Source organism: Macaca thibetana, chromosome 6 (assembly GCF_024542745.1).
Source record: "Macaca thibetana thibetana isolate TM-01 chromosome 6, ASM2454274v1, whole genome shotgun sequence".
Classification (NCBI taxonomy): Eukaryota; Metazoa; Chordata; class Mammalia; order Primates; family Cercopithecidae; genus Macaca; species Macaca thibetana.
Genome location: NC_065583.1, coordinates 124,536,555 through 124,551,922, shown reverse-complemented (window position 1 = coordinate 124,551,922; position 15,368 = coordinate 124,536,555). Strand labels below are relative to the sequence as shown.

Here is a 15,368-nt window from a genome sequence, read left to right as displayed (position 1 = left end):
TCAAGCAGAACTTTATAACTTAAAAATAGGTCTTTTGAACCCAGACAGATAAAAATAAGAAAGAATGAGCAACAGCTTTGTGACATATGTGACACCATAAAGTGATCAAATATTCAAATTTCTGGTGTCTCAGAAAACAAAGAAAAAATAAAAGGGATAGGAAACCTATAAGTAATACCTGAAAACTTCCCAAGTCCAGCAAGAGATTTGGACACCCAGATACAGGAAGCTTAGAGAACCCCAAACAGATGCAATTCAAAAATTCATGGCATATTACAGTCAAACTGTCAAAAGAGAATAAAACAGCAAGAGAAAAGTATCAAGTCACTTAGAAGGGGAACACCTATCAGACTAACAGTGAATTTCTCAGCAGCCACCTTACAGGCTAGGAGAAAATGGGATGATGTACTAAATGTGCTGAAAGAAAAATAAAGCCCACCAGCCAAAGACTATTCTCAGATCATGATGGAATAAAACTATAAATCAATAATGAGGAACTTCGGAAATTGTTCAAATGCATGAAAATTAAACAACATGCTCCTGAGTGACCACTGGGTCAAGGAAGAAATTAAGAAGGAAATAAAAAATTTCTTGCAACAAATGAAAATAGAGGCAGGACATACCGAAACTCAAAAGCAATGCTAGGAGGTAAATTAATACCAATAAATGCCTACATCAAAAATCTAGAAAGATTTCAGTAATATCACTGAGAAGTGCAGAGGCCTTCCTCCTAATCCCAAATGATATGGGTTGGCTGTGTCCCAACCCAAATCTCATCTTGAATTCCTACATGTTGTGGGAGGGAGCCAGTGGGAGGTAATTGAATCATGGGGGCAAGTCTTTCCCATGCTGTTCTTGTGACGGTGATTAAATCTCACGAGATCTGATGGCTTTATAAGGTGGAGTGTCCCTGCACAAGCTTTCTCTGCCTGCCGCCATCCACGTAAGATGTAACTTGCGCCTTCTTGCCTTCCGCCCGTGATTGTGAGGCCTCCTAAGCCACGTGGAACCGGGAGTCCAATTAAACCTCTTTCTTGTGTAAATTGCCCAGTCTTGGGTATGTCTTTATCAGCAGCATGAAAACAGACTAATAAACCAACACTCCAAAACGTGTGGCTCCGCCTGTGAAGGGCCTCAGGATAGTTTTATACAGTGCACAAAGAAGACCTGGTCAAAACAACGGAAGACTCTTCATTACACGGAGCCACATCAGGAACAAATTACAGGGTAGGCCCATTTTTTCTTTTGTGTAAAAGTTAATATTAAAAAAAAAAAAATAGAAAATTCAACATCTGTGATACTACTAAAGCATTCTTTCATTCTTTCACTATCACTGAAGGGTGGTGCTATTGCCTAGATGTTTGTGTTACCCCAAAATCTGTATACTGAACGCCTAACCCCCACGAGGCAATGGGATTAGGAAAATAGGACTTCTGTAGGTGATTAGGTCATAAGGGGTTAACCCTCATGAAAGGGATTAATGAACTAGTAAGAGACACAGGGGAGCTCCCTTGCCCCTTGCAACGTGTGAGGACATTCTCCAACCTGGAAGAAGGCCCCACCATTACCCAACCATGCTGGCACCCTAATCTTAGACTTCCAGCTTCCAGACGGAGAAACTTGTTTTTTATAAACCACCCAGTCTGCTGCAATTGGTTACAGCAGCCCAAACTAAGACAGGAAGGATATAACCATTTTTGGTTGAAATTTCTGAAACATTTAACTTCCATTAAAGGATCTAATTAGAATATCTCACCTTTAAAATAAATAATCGTTGAACAAGATATTTTTTGAAGCTGTTTTATTCGATTTTGCCTTTCCTTGACTAATCTTGTTAACACTTCTTAACTGTAAAATGTTATTATTGTCTCATAGCCTCTAAATATTCTATTGTTAATAAAGAGGGGTTTTTCCCCGCCCCATTTTAAACTAGAGTCAAGGGGTCAGCTTGCAAGCTAAGAACACTTTTAAGGAGTTTTTTTTTCCAAAAAAGAATATGTGACCTACAAAGCCTAAATATTTATTATCTGACCTTTTACTTAAAAAAAAAAAAAAAAAAAGCCAACGCCAGAACTAGACTAACAACAGCAGGCTCAACACAAAGAAATATACCTTCGTCTACTTATTTTGAAATAGTGCTTTTATGACCAGCCAGGCAAGCCAGATTGATTGCTCCACCTACATTTGATGACAGATCTGGCCAGAAGAACACTGGAAAGCAAGCCTCAGTTTAGTCTTCTTTGGGTTTTTATTTCACCATTTTTAGGGTTCACTGAGGCACTACATTTAAATCTTGAATCCCACCTCAAAATCAGGCAAGATTTGTGTAGGCTATGGGCCATGAGTTGTTCATCATTTGCCCAGTGTTCAGCAATAATCAAGTTTGGAAAACATCACAAAATACCAACAATGCTAGGTAGTATACAGTGAATGCTAAATGAGGGATTATACGAATCTTAAGGAAAGTGGAAAGAGTCTGAGTGGATTTAGATAGGTGGGCAGCACTGTCTAAACACAGGGCAGGAGGCAAGGCCCAGATAAGAGGCATTTTGTGGGAGGGAGGAGAGTCTGGCTGAAGCACAGATACAGGAATTTCATTAACAGGCAGTGATATAAACAATCTGGGGTTACAGCCTAAATAGAATGGTCTCAGGAAAAGTATTTTAGCACTCCTCATTGTATTGAAAGAAAATACAGATTCATACCATGGCTGTTCTCCTGAATAATCAAATAAATTTGGAATCTCTGGCATTCAGCCAAGTTCACGGGGAGTCACTAAGCATATAAACTGGCTATGTGCAAAGCAGCCCTGCCCTAAGCTCCGGCAGGCCTGGGAGGTTTTCACTGATGCTGACTCTCTCGGCACAGTTAAGTGTGCAGGGCTGCACTGGCTGCTAGAGAAGAACAATGGTCAGGGTGTTTTAAGAGCCATTTTTAACTAGAAGTTAATTTCCGGGTGTCAGGAATTGACAGGGAAGTTTTGGCTATCAAAGACTATCCTCGGAGAGGATTTAAATTGACTATATCTCTACCCAAATCTGAGACTGACTCATGCCAAGATGCCCAGAGAAACAAGATGAGTCATTGCCCAAGGAATTCGGGGGTGGGCCTTAGAGGTTAAATGTTGTACACAGGCCGGGCATGGTGGCTTATGCCAGCACTTTAGGAGCCCGAGGCGGGTGGATCATGAGGTCAGGAGATCGGGACCATCCTGGCTAACACAGTGAAACCCCGTCTCTACTAAAAATACAAAAAATTAGCCCGGCATGGTGGCATGTGCCTGTAGTCCCAGCTACTCGGGAGGCTGAGGCAGGAGAATGGCGTGAACCCAGGAGCCAGAGCTTGCAGTGAGCCAAGATCGCACCTCTGCACTCCAGCCAGGGTGACAGAGCAAGACTCTGTCTTATTTAAAAAAAAAAAAAAAAAAAAGGTTGTACATAAATGTGAAAAGAAGGATCTGTATATTCAGGGCTGAAATAAAAGCTGGGGCCTACATCCACATCAAGCAAATATTTCCACTACCTAGAGTCAGTAAAATGCAGTGCATGGTTGCTGTGACCTGCTTGCTTCTCCAGAAAGGTCTTGGTCTACAACAAATCTATTTATCTAGGCTTCTTTTTTGACATTATAACTTTACATCTGTTAAATCAAACTAAAATCTGGCCTGAAAACCCCCTGCTCACATACTTGAGTTCTTCTGTACAAAGAACAGCTTAATTTGGTAAGTAAACCTGCAAGCCTGACTCAGGAACGTGCTTCTGTAACAATAGCTGAGTCCCAGCCAGTCCCGGCAGCCATATTTCAACCACTCACAGCCATTCAAACCACGCTCAAATAAGGCTCCCAGGCCAAACCGTAACCAATCTGGCAGTTTCTGCACCTCGCTTCCGTTTTCTGTACTCACTTTCCTTTTTCTGTCCATAAATTCTCCCTGACCACTTAGAAGCAGTAGAGTCATTCTAAATCTGCTGTGATTCTGAGGGCTGCCCAACTTGAGAGTCATTTCTTCCTTGCCCAATGAAACCCTTAAATTTATCTAAAGTTGTTCTTTTAACACAGCTGGTTCATACTGACCCAATTACCACACTATGGTTGACGTCATTTTCCCAAGTTGACATCCTTCATATGTGGCTGCATGTCCACTGAGCAGGCCTACCACTGAGGCCCTCTATATATCAATGTCATCTTCTCTATAGTAATTTTAATCTTTCACAAAACAGCCCTCAATACAAGTTTCTATTTGACCAATTATACACACGTAACGGGTGTTCTGAGAAGGGTGAAGGAAGAAGAGCAGAAAATGATAAAATATGGAATATGTTATATCTGGGAATTTTCTTTAAAATTACAAACAGTGGGTCAAAGTTGTATGTCAGTCACTTCCAGAATGCCATTTTACTTCCAGAGATCTGCATCAACTAACCTTCAAAATAAATGGACTAGGGTTCAGACCAAGTAATCAATCAATCAATACAGCATGGGATCCTGACTATCAAGAGACCCCACAGAGCTCACAGAACTCAGCAGCCCCCTCCCAAGGTGCCTATTCCCTCACTTGTAAAACACTGGCAATCATCCCTCATCTTTTCATGGAAATTTAGTCAAAAATAAAAGTAGTGTAAAATGCAAATCATCATGATCAATCAAAACTCAGATTCCCAGGTCTCTCATAAAGAAGCACTTGGACACTAACACACACAGGTGAACGAAAAACCACAAAAGCTAGTGAGACAAAAGCTAGACGTAGTGAGGTCTAGACCGGGGCATACAAAGCATGCCCACACATTCATATGCCCTTCGGTGTAGTCACAGGCCCATGTTCTGGGAAGAGCTCTCAGGATAGTAGCGGCTCTAGCTATTGCCCAGTCTTCCGGGTCTGCCCTGGTCCTCATGCTCTAATTAAAAAGAAAAAAATATGTTGTCTCGCTTAAGAAGAATGCTGATTTTTTTCTAGCAACATAAATGAACAGAAGATAAAAGATCAGAATAGTATTTGCTGCTAACTACCTTCAGATAAGTCACATTTTCCATGCCCCATCTGCAGAAACATTTGAGTGTATGTCTTAAAAAGGAAGCCCTAAATTCTGCTGAATCATACTCTCTGCTTCCTCACAAAATTTAATTAATGTAAGATGAAAGCTTTGAAAATCAGCTGTTGTAATGGCTTGAAGTTCTGAATTTGAATTTCATATAACACATCTACAATTTATATATTCTTTTAATGTTTGGAATTTGGTTTTTCAAATAAAAGCAAGATTCTAGTAAAACATTTTAAATTATCTCTGACACTAATTCCTATTAGTTTACCCTCAACGTTACATATCGTGCATTTTAAATCTAAGCATTAAATTAGCATACAGCACTTAATGTGATCAAAGGGAAAAACACAGGAAATGACAAATTTACACAGAAGATAACTGTATAAAAATCCACTTATAAAGAAAATTGAGATAAAATTATAGCGGATCTGTTAGGGTACAGATTTTCTCCCCCTCCTCTCCTTTCCCCCAAAATATTGATAATGCAGGACATATTAATACACCCAAATATACAGTATTTTATTAATACTTTATATGTAAAGAGAACATTATTTAAAAAAATCAACTAAAATTGACCTTTAAAAATCCCTTCAATGTGTCCTGAAGCCTGGTCTTGCATTAGTTACTCTCAAAAAACTACATATTCATCTCTAGTTTGATATGCAAAATGTGGGTGCAAATCTTCCTAAGTCCTCACTGCCAGCTTTGTATGATGCAAGTGCAAATCACTATGCTGCTGCTTTATAGGCTGGCATCAGAACTGGACCTGGAAGTTGTATAGATGACAGGCTCCAGAAGTGGCAACTGCCTTTCCCAGAAGTTGAAACCTTTCTGGTCCCTTGCAGAGCAGTCTGGGAATGTTTTAGAAAATGGGAGGAAAACAAAATCTGCTCAAATAGGAACAAAGACAGCTGCCTTCACTTACAATGATCAAAACCAACTCCTCACCACAGCAGAGCCCAGGAGGGAAGAAGCTCTGCTGCTGTTCACCCACACTGAGATGAGAAGAGTGACTCCCAGTTAGGAAGGAGGTTAACAAGCAACAGCAGCCCATTGGCCCAGTCCTTCAGATTAGTTATCCGCTGTGATGTTAACACAGAAGCTGTGTGTTCCAGAAAACCACTTCAGGAAATGTCCCAAAGTAAGGGCACATATCAACTAATTCTTAGCATGAAACTTACAGATTTGCAGATTATCTGTTTCACTTTTTGCTACTGGCTAATTTATTAGGACAGGAGAGGACACTGATACTAAGCACATTAATTCCACACAGCACATAACCTAATGTCAATAGACACAGAGTACTTACTGCCACAAACAGCATGCAGTACATGGAGAACGAAGAGTGGCCTGAGTAGAAGGACAACCTAGAAGAAAAAGAAGACAAATGTTACTTTTCTCTCTTAGGAGCCAAAAGTATTCTTGATTTCATAAATCTGCTCCTTAGCTTCAGAGTGTACACAACTGCCTCCCTCCAGCTTGAGAAATTAGAAGGGTAGGGTAAGGGGACAATTAGGACAGGAACACTAAAGAGTGCAAGAAGGACCTGAGGTCAGATTTCTATACAGTATCACTTTATTGAAACTTTCAGGATGGGTAATGTGTCATGAGAATAAACTTGCCAAGCGTTTCTAAGATGTTAGAAGAATGATACTTGACAAGTCATAACTGGCATAAATTGCCTTGACTTTATTACATACACACTTACGTGACCATGATTTAAGTTTTATTTTCCACTTGCAGGATTAGTCCCTGAATAATGTAATACCTCCTTGGGAACACTCAGAAGTTGATTGCTTTTTTCCATCCATATTAATATTTTAGTATTTTGGCCTGGCGCAGTGGCTCACTCCTGTAATCCCAGCACTTCAGGAGGCCGACGCAGGCGGATCACAAGGTCAGGAGATCAAGACCATCCTGGCCAACATGGTGAAACCCCATCTCTACTAAAAACACAAAAATTAGCCAGGCGTGGCGGTGCACGCCTATAGTCCCAGCTACTCGGGAGACTGAAGCAGGAGAATTGCTTGAACCCGGGAGGCGGAGGCTGCAGTGAGCTGAGATCACACCACTGCACTCCAGCCTGGGTGACAGAGGGAGATGCCATCTCAAAAAAAAAAAAAAGAAGAAGAAAAAAATTTAGTGTTTTAAATGGGCACACATCTTGCCTTGCATTTCCCACCAAATTCAGTGCTTTTGTTTCTTTCAATATTAGAGTCTATAAACATCTAAGCATCATCTTCCCCACCTAAAAATGACAGAATGCTTCCAAAACTTAATTTTATGGCACTTCCGAGAAAAGAAAAATAGAGCTCACTAACATTCAAGATCTAAGTTTTGCTTATACAGAATGAGCCACTGATGCAGAAGAGGCAAGCATATCAGGCACAGGGAAAGTAATGCCACGAAAAGATGCTCATGCAAATAACTAGAATGCATCTCCCCACCACTTCTCCCTACGTAAGAATAAGAACAAAAACAAGAGGGACAAGCTCTTAAGTAATTTACTTATTACATTCTGCCTTGTTCAAAAGGAATTTAAGGGAGATGTTGGTTCCCTGAATTCAGACAGGAGAAAAACCTCCTAACACACATACTAGAAAGTCACGTGTGTATGTCTGGCAGCTGCCGGTGGGTGGGAAAGAAAGGATTACTTTAAAAATATATATATATATATACACACACACACACATACGTGTATATATAGACACATACACACACACACATACGTGTATGTATAGACACATATACACACACACATATACACACCCATATACATATATATATATGATTCTACCAAGAATTTTGATTGTCTTTTTGTAATCAGATACATGCCTAAGAAAGAGAATTCTGTAATTTCCTGTGCCAACCAGGGATTATATAATTAAACCCAATAATTATTCTGGGTTTAGTCTATGTAAAGGAGGAAAAAATAAATCACTTTTTAACCTTGCTATTTGACCACACAAAATGGATCAATATGAATAGTAATTTTAAATCAGATAATTAGAGTAGAGCTCTGCACATTTTATAGTTTCAATGTTTTATTGACGAGCATGCAAGTTAATAAAAGCCAATTTCAAGGACTGTCAAAGCCCACCAAGCCAACATAACCATAATCACAGAAATATTCTCAAAGCCAAGCAAGTGAGGTTTCACTAAATCCTTTACACTGTGCTACAAAATCATAAACGGCAAACTAATGTAATCGTTTTAAACAGCTCTGAATCAGCCATAGAGTGATTTCATTCGTTGGTTTCCATTTTTTACACTGAATACAAAAACATATTTTATTCAGTATAGAATTTGTGAAGAAGTCTGGCTATGACTTCGACAGGGATTAAAAACAAAGGGGTAATTCTATTCAATCTCAATGTCTGTGTCTTTATCCATAGTAATTTACCAAACAGATCATAATATGCTCTTTTATTTCTATTAAGCAAACAGAATAAAGCATGAAAAAAATGGAAATTCAAATTATTCATATTCCATATAAATCTAACTCTATTGGAGTCTCTAGGAGATACAACTCTTACAGATATCTTATTATGGCCAGAATTCACAAATGGACTAAATATCTGTATGGGTGATCTAATAAATCCCAAGGAGTAGCCCAAATGGTTTGTTTTTTTTTTTTTTGAGACGGAGTCTCACTGTGTTGCCCAGACTGGAGTGGAGTGGCGCAATCTTGGCTCACTGCAACCTCCGCCTCCTGGGTTCAAGCGATTCTCCTGCCTCAGCATCCCTAACAGCAGGGATTACAGGCTTACACCACCACGCCAGCTAATATTTGTACTTTTAGTAGAGATGGGGTTTCACCACATTGGCCAGGCTGGTCTGGAACTCCTAACCTCATGTGATCTGTCGCCCTCAGCCTCCCAAAGTGCTGGGATTACAAGCGTGAGCCACCGTGCCTGGCCCCAAATGCAGTTTGTTTTCATCATAGTAACTTCACTGAAATGTTTAAGACTATGGCCCTGGCCTAAGAACCCTGCCCTTAGATTTTAACCAATTCTAGATTTTAACCAATCCTAGACTACCATCTCACTTCGTTATAGCCTCTCTGATGAAGGCAAGTACAGTACAGTAATAATGTGAGCCAGCTTTCCAACCAAATCTTAGGAAAATCTCAGGAAGAAAATTTATGGAGAGAAAAATGTATTTTGAAATGCTGCTGTTTTTACTGACTCTGAGTGGTAGTCTGCTGAACAATAAGCAAGCTTCAGTTATTAAGTACACTGATTTTGACTACATAACTCACTATGAATGGGATTATATTTGTGCATGTATATGTGTGTGTGTGTGTGTGTGTGTGTGTGATGGAGTCTCGCTCTGTCGCCCAGGCTAGAGTGCAATGGCATGATTTGGCTCACGGCCACCTCTGCCTTCTGGGTTCAAGCGATTCTCCTGTCTCACCCTCCTGAGTAGCTGGGACTACAGGTGTGTGCCACCATGCCCGGCTAATATTTCTATTTTTAGTAGAGATGGGGTTTTGCCCTGTTGGCCAGGCTGGTCTCGAACTCCTGACCTCAGGTGATCTGCCCACCTCGGCCTCCCAAAGTGCTGGGATTACAGGCGTGAGCCACAGCACCTGGCCTGGGATTCTATTTCAAATGGCAACTTTATGATGTTTTTTTCCTCACATTTGTCAGCCAGGGCACCCCTTTTTCAGAGCTGATTAAACTTGGCCTGATCCCCAATATCATGGCACTGAGAGCATTCATAGCCATCTGCCTGCACCCGCCTGCCTCCATGCATGTGAGTTCCCTCCCCAACTGAGCATTCTACTACCTCTGTGCTCCAACATCCACATCCATGTTCAGCCTACCATAAATCACAAAGACACAATCAAATCCAGCCTTCATCAGCGTCAAAAGCAATCAACTCATATAAAGCATTTCTTAATTTAGTATTTTGGGGCTCAGAAGGAGGTTAAATCACAAAGAACCCAGCTGATCATCTCTGACTTTCTTCCTTTCCTCCTCCCTACCCTCCAAAGTTAAAAAGCACAAAACAGATACACCTTTAGCTGTTTTCATTTGAAATATCTTTATTTTGCATTCACTCTTTTTTTTTCAATTGAGACAGAGTCTCACTGTCAGCCAGGCTGGAGTTCAGTGGCCCAATCTCAGCTCACTACAACCTCCGCCTCATGGATTCAAGCAATTCTCCTGCCGCAGCCTCCCAAGTAGCAGGGATTACAGGCATGCGCCACCACGCCTGGCTAATTTTTGTATTTTTAGTAGAGATAGGGTTTCACCATGTTGCCCAGGGTGGCCTCGAACTTCTGACCTCAAGTGACTTGCCTGCCTCAGCCTCCCAAAGTGCTGGGATTACAGACATAAGCCACCGTGCCCGGCCTACATTCATTCTTGAATGATGGTTTTCCTGAGTACAGAATTCTAAATTGATGACTTTTTTTCTCATCGCTTTGAGGCTATCATTGCACTATCTTCTGGCTTCTGCTTTTGCTGTTAAAATATAAGCCACCTGTCAGCCAGTTCTTTCTGGGTTATCTGTCTCTTCTCTGTAACTGCTTCCTCTCCTTCTGCCCCCATCAATCAATATTCTAGTTTTACTGCCTTGTGTCTAGTACTAGGATTTCTTTTTATTGCTCTAGTTTAGTATCTGTTGGCTTCTTCTATCTGAGGACTCACCAATTTGTAGAAGTCCTCAACCATTACCTTTGCATACTGGGCAAAGTACCTCCATCCTAGTACCTTTCTATGGGATGCTGATTCAACATGTAAGACCTTTGCATTCTATTCCTCCACATCTCTTACCCTTTCTTCTCTATTTTTCATCTAGGTCTCTTTAGGTGTATCTTTCACTTTGTCATCCCCTTCGCTGTATCTAATCTGCTTAATATGTTACACTGTAAATTTTAAATTACCATATATGTATCATTTACAGATCCCTTTGGTTCCAAACCTGCTTGGCCAGCTTTGATTCTCTTCATCCCACATCATATTTTCTATCTCCTCTTATTTTAGTCTACACCTGGTAATTCTAGTATCTGTAATCTCTGAGAGTTTATGTAATTTGTTGTATTTGCTGACTGTCACTTAGGGTAGCTTGTTTCCACATAAGTCCATTTATACTAGAATGAGGTCATGTCGCTGGCACTCCATCTGAGGGGAATCTTTGAGCCTTGGTTTAAGGAGAGTTCTTCCAGAGAAGATATGTGTTCACTTACGCTGGGTTCACTACCAATACACTTTAAATTTCAAGCTTTTTTTTCCTTTTCCTTCCTAAACCAAATAGTATGAATTCTAGCTCCAGACCAGTGTGAGTGTGGTCCTGTGTTTATGAATTCTTTTTAATAGCTCCCACGGGGAGGATGCTGCCACTCTTCGGGAGTTCTTACACTACCCACATGTCTCTTATTGTCCTCTCCCCCGGCCTCAGCCTTTGTATCTGTGCCCCATGTTCACTGCCTATCAAAACTCAGGGTCTATGCCACTAGGAACCGGCAGATACTTTCAAAGACCACACTGGATCTACTGACGCAGGCCTTAGAAAAATCCCTTTACTCTCCCACCAACTAAACTATTTACTAAAAACACTTATATGTGTTTCAAGATGTGTATATATAATTTAAGATACAGTATGCACAAGTGTGTGTGTAATGTATCATCTAGCATGTTTAGCTGAACTATTATCAGTAGGCACTTCTAATCCTCCATGTTGCCAGAAATAGAAGCAAGCTTTTTTAAAAGAAAACTTAGAACTAATGAAATGCTATCTAAAATCAATCACTTTACTAAGAGACACAATGGTTCAGCAATAGCAGTTTGTTTTTAATTATACAGTGCCCAATGCTCAAAAATGTTTCAAATTATTACTATACCACCACTTCCCCCAGGTATGCCAAAGTTGGTTCTGCTACGAATAGAATTTTCTTTTTCCCCTAAAAATCGTCCTGAAATTGATTCCCAAAGCATTGTAAGGCAGAAAGGTTGTTGAAAGACTTATAATTGTTACAAGTTACTTAGTATGTTCAGGTACTTAATACACAGCGTTTCTACTTTTCACAAAAACTCTCATGCTTACACAGAGACAATGATTCTCAGGTTCAGTAACTTGCTCATAAAGTCACATTTCTTTATGGTTCAAATCTGAGTCTTCCCAACTCTTCCTTTCTGTGCCATGATTTCACTCTTGTCAATGGTAGACAGACCCAGGAGGAACTTTAATCCTGCCATCTCCAGGCAGGGGAGTTCCATCACAAAGTACAGTTTACATGTGGCAAAATGTGTGAAGTAAATATACGAAGAAGAAATTTGACTTAATCCATGAAGAAATACATGTTGCCAATGTAAAAATTGTCTTTTTCTTCTTTAGAGACAGGGTCTCGCTCTGTCACTCAGGCTAGAGTGCAGTAAATAATCATTTTAAGCGAATACCAATTTGTCTTTTTTGTACACTCTAAAGGCAAAAAGAAAGGAAATCAAACCATACCATGAGGCATTTTCTCAAATGTTATTACCTGATTATAAAGTTTATGTAACAGCAGATTAACCTGAAGTATATCATAGGTTCCCCTCTGTGATAATCTTTAAACATGGACTGATCCTATAAAAAAGTTAAAACGTCCTATACAAATGCTACAAATGGATACATGAGCAGTGACCTCTTAATGAACATAAACTTTTCCCAAGTATATTAGTCATAGTTTATTTCAGGAAGATTTTGACAATCGATAACTGTGCTAAATGATTTGGCAATGAGATATCAGATGATCGTCTACAAGAATCTCACATCTAAGATACTTGAGGAATCAAGTAGGTGATGAATGAGAAAAAGAGCACTCTCATATTGCACACTTTCTGAAGGATGGTTTGGATATAACTATCAACATGTGAAACACTTATTATGTGACCCAGTAATTCCACTTTGAGGTATGTCTTCTAGGGAAATGCAAACGTGTGCTGCAACACTGCCGGAAACTCAAGGACCCAAGGAAGAGTCTAGCACCATTTTTTTTTTTTTTTTTTTTTTTTGAGACAGAGTCTTGCTCTGTCACCCAGGCTGGAGTGCCATGGTACAATCTTGGCTTACCACAACCTCCGCCTCCTGGGTTCAAGCGATTCTCCTGCCTCAGCCTCCCAAGTAGCTAGGATTACAGGCATGCGCCACCACACCCAGCTAATTTTTGTATTTTTTGTAGAGATGGGGTTTCACAATGTTGGCCAGGCTGGTCTCAAACTCCTGACCTCAGGTGATCCACCCACTTCAGCCTCCCAGAGTGTTGGGATTACAGGCATGAGCCTCCACACCTGGCCGATTCTACTAGCACTATTCTGAATACTGTCGTCCCATGGTATCTGTGGGGAACTGGTTCCTGGACCTTCCAAGGACACCAAAATCCATGGATGCTCAACTCCCTGATATAAAATGACACAGTATTTGCATATAACCTACACACATTATCCCATATACTTTAAATCATCTCTAGATTACCTCTAATGCTTAATACAATGTAAATGCTATGTAAATAGTTGTCCTACTATATTGTTTAGGGAATAATGGCAAGAAGAAAAGTCTGTATATGTTCAGTACAGGTGCAATTTTTTTCACAAATATTTTCAATCCACAGTTAGTTGAATCCACAGGTATGGAGGACTGACTGTACAACGTATTAACTAAAATGAATAGCTCTATGTGAACTGATACAAGCTGTGTCTCCAAGACATATTTTAAATGTTATTTATTTAATCCACACAAACTATACAATTTCACATTCAATATAAAAATACATAGCAAAATGACTGAAAGGAAATACAAACTATTAGCAGCTCTGGGGAAAGGTATCAAATCAGGGTTAAACTAAACTTTCACATTACACAGTGATAATACTGGAAACACAACTTGATATAACAAGGATAATATATATGTGAAAATATTTTAAAGTAATGGTTGTCAAAATATCTGACATGCGTGCTACAGATTTCTTACAAATCTCTTCCCCACCAAATACACACACAGAGTCTACATTCCTCTTCCTAATAGTTTCCCCAAGAGTTTCTTGGCTAAAAGTGCCACTACTCTGAATATAAATGAAGCTCCCTGCCTACAAACTCATGCCCAGAACCCAGCAGTGACTCAGGCCCTGTTCTCACATCTTGCAGTTAAAATGTTTTAACATATATATGTATTCATAAATACCACATGTTGTGTTTCCAATAAAAATATACAATATACATATAATTTAAAAGGAAGTCAAATTACAACATGAGGCATTTTCTTCAACTGTTTCTTCAAATGTCTGACACCTTGAAATTCAGTAAATTAACTCTGCCATTTTTATAACTAATGGAGCTAATAAATATACTTAAATACTGAATGTTTAGGAAAAGGAGGCTTTTTAAAGAAATCATATTTCTAGAAATGTCTAGAACTACAAGAAACACAGGGCATCTCTCCCAAAGAGTACAAAGATGAAGGTAATAAATGGTAAAGGACTATAAAACGGTCCCCACCAAAATTAACTAAAATATAACAACAAATTATATAGACTCATCTTATTTCCTTGAACCACCTAGAAAGTGAGAAATTATTTCATTTGCAGCAAAAATCCTGTCACATCTCCTTGAATTATTTTTACAGTTATTTTAATATATTTCCATTTAAAGCTACTCTATTATATAGGGTCAATTTTAACCAAGCCACATTACACAGAGACACACATACCTATCTGAAATAAGACAGAGGTAAGTGACTATTCTATTTTAGTCACTAATTCCTCATATATGACTCCATAGCTACTAACATCTGTGAATCACATGCCGAGTGACTGATATCTACAGATATTAGGTCATGAACCTTAAAGGAGAGAAACTAGCAGGAACATGGACAACGAAAAAAGAGGGGGAAAATGTAGGACACAGTAGGTATGTGTGTAGGGTATTTCAAACTTGTTATAATGTGTGTCTTCTGTTTCTGGAAGAATATTGCAAAAAAAATGAATCTAGAAAATAGGAGGTTGCTGAGAATCTTAAGATAAAGGAAAGCAGAACTGGGTATATGTTGAAAATAACACGACTGGGAAAGAAATGCTTCCAAACTCTCAGCAGGGAAACTTAGTGACTACTGTAACAGATGAGGAGACATTAGGCTGTGACAAAGTCTGCTTACAAAACGGGTAAAACACACACAACTATTAACCAGGGGAAGGAAAAATCGTAAGTTTCCTTGGTTATTAAGGAAAATTCATGACCTGATACAAAAATACTCCAAATCACCAAAGCCACTTTACCTAACAGTAAAACAACAGTTAAAAAGGAAACAAGGGACAAGCAGTGGATGAAACAAAGGACATGCTGTGTG

General features: G+C 39.5%; 1 protein-coding gene across 2 annotated transcripts in view; it reads right to left on the bottom strand.

Annotated features, from left to right (window-relative positions):
• PLPP1 (phospholipid phosphatase 1) overlaps positions 1 to 15,368 on the bottom strand; it is a 122,876-nt gene that overhangs the window by 6,014 nt on the left and 101,494 nt on the right. For both annotated transcript variants that reach the window (XM_050794688.1, XM_050794689.1), the window contains one exon: positions 6,349 to 6,406. In XM_050794688.1, the coding sequence (XP_050650645.1) occupies positions 6,349 to 6,406 (58 nt within the window). The remainder of the gene's footprint in view (positions 1 to 6,348; positions 6,407 to 15,368) is intronic.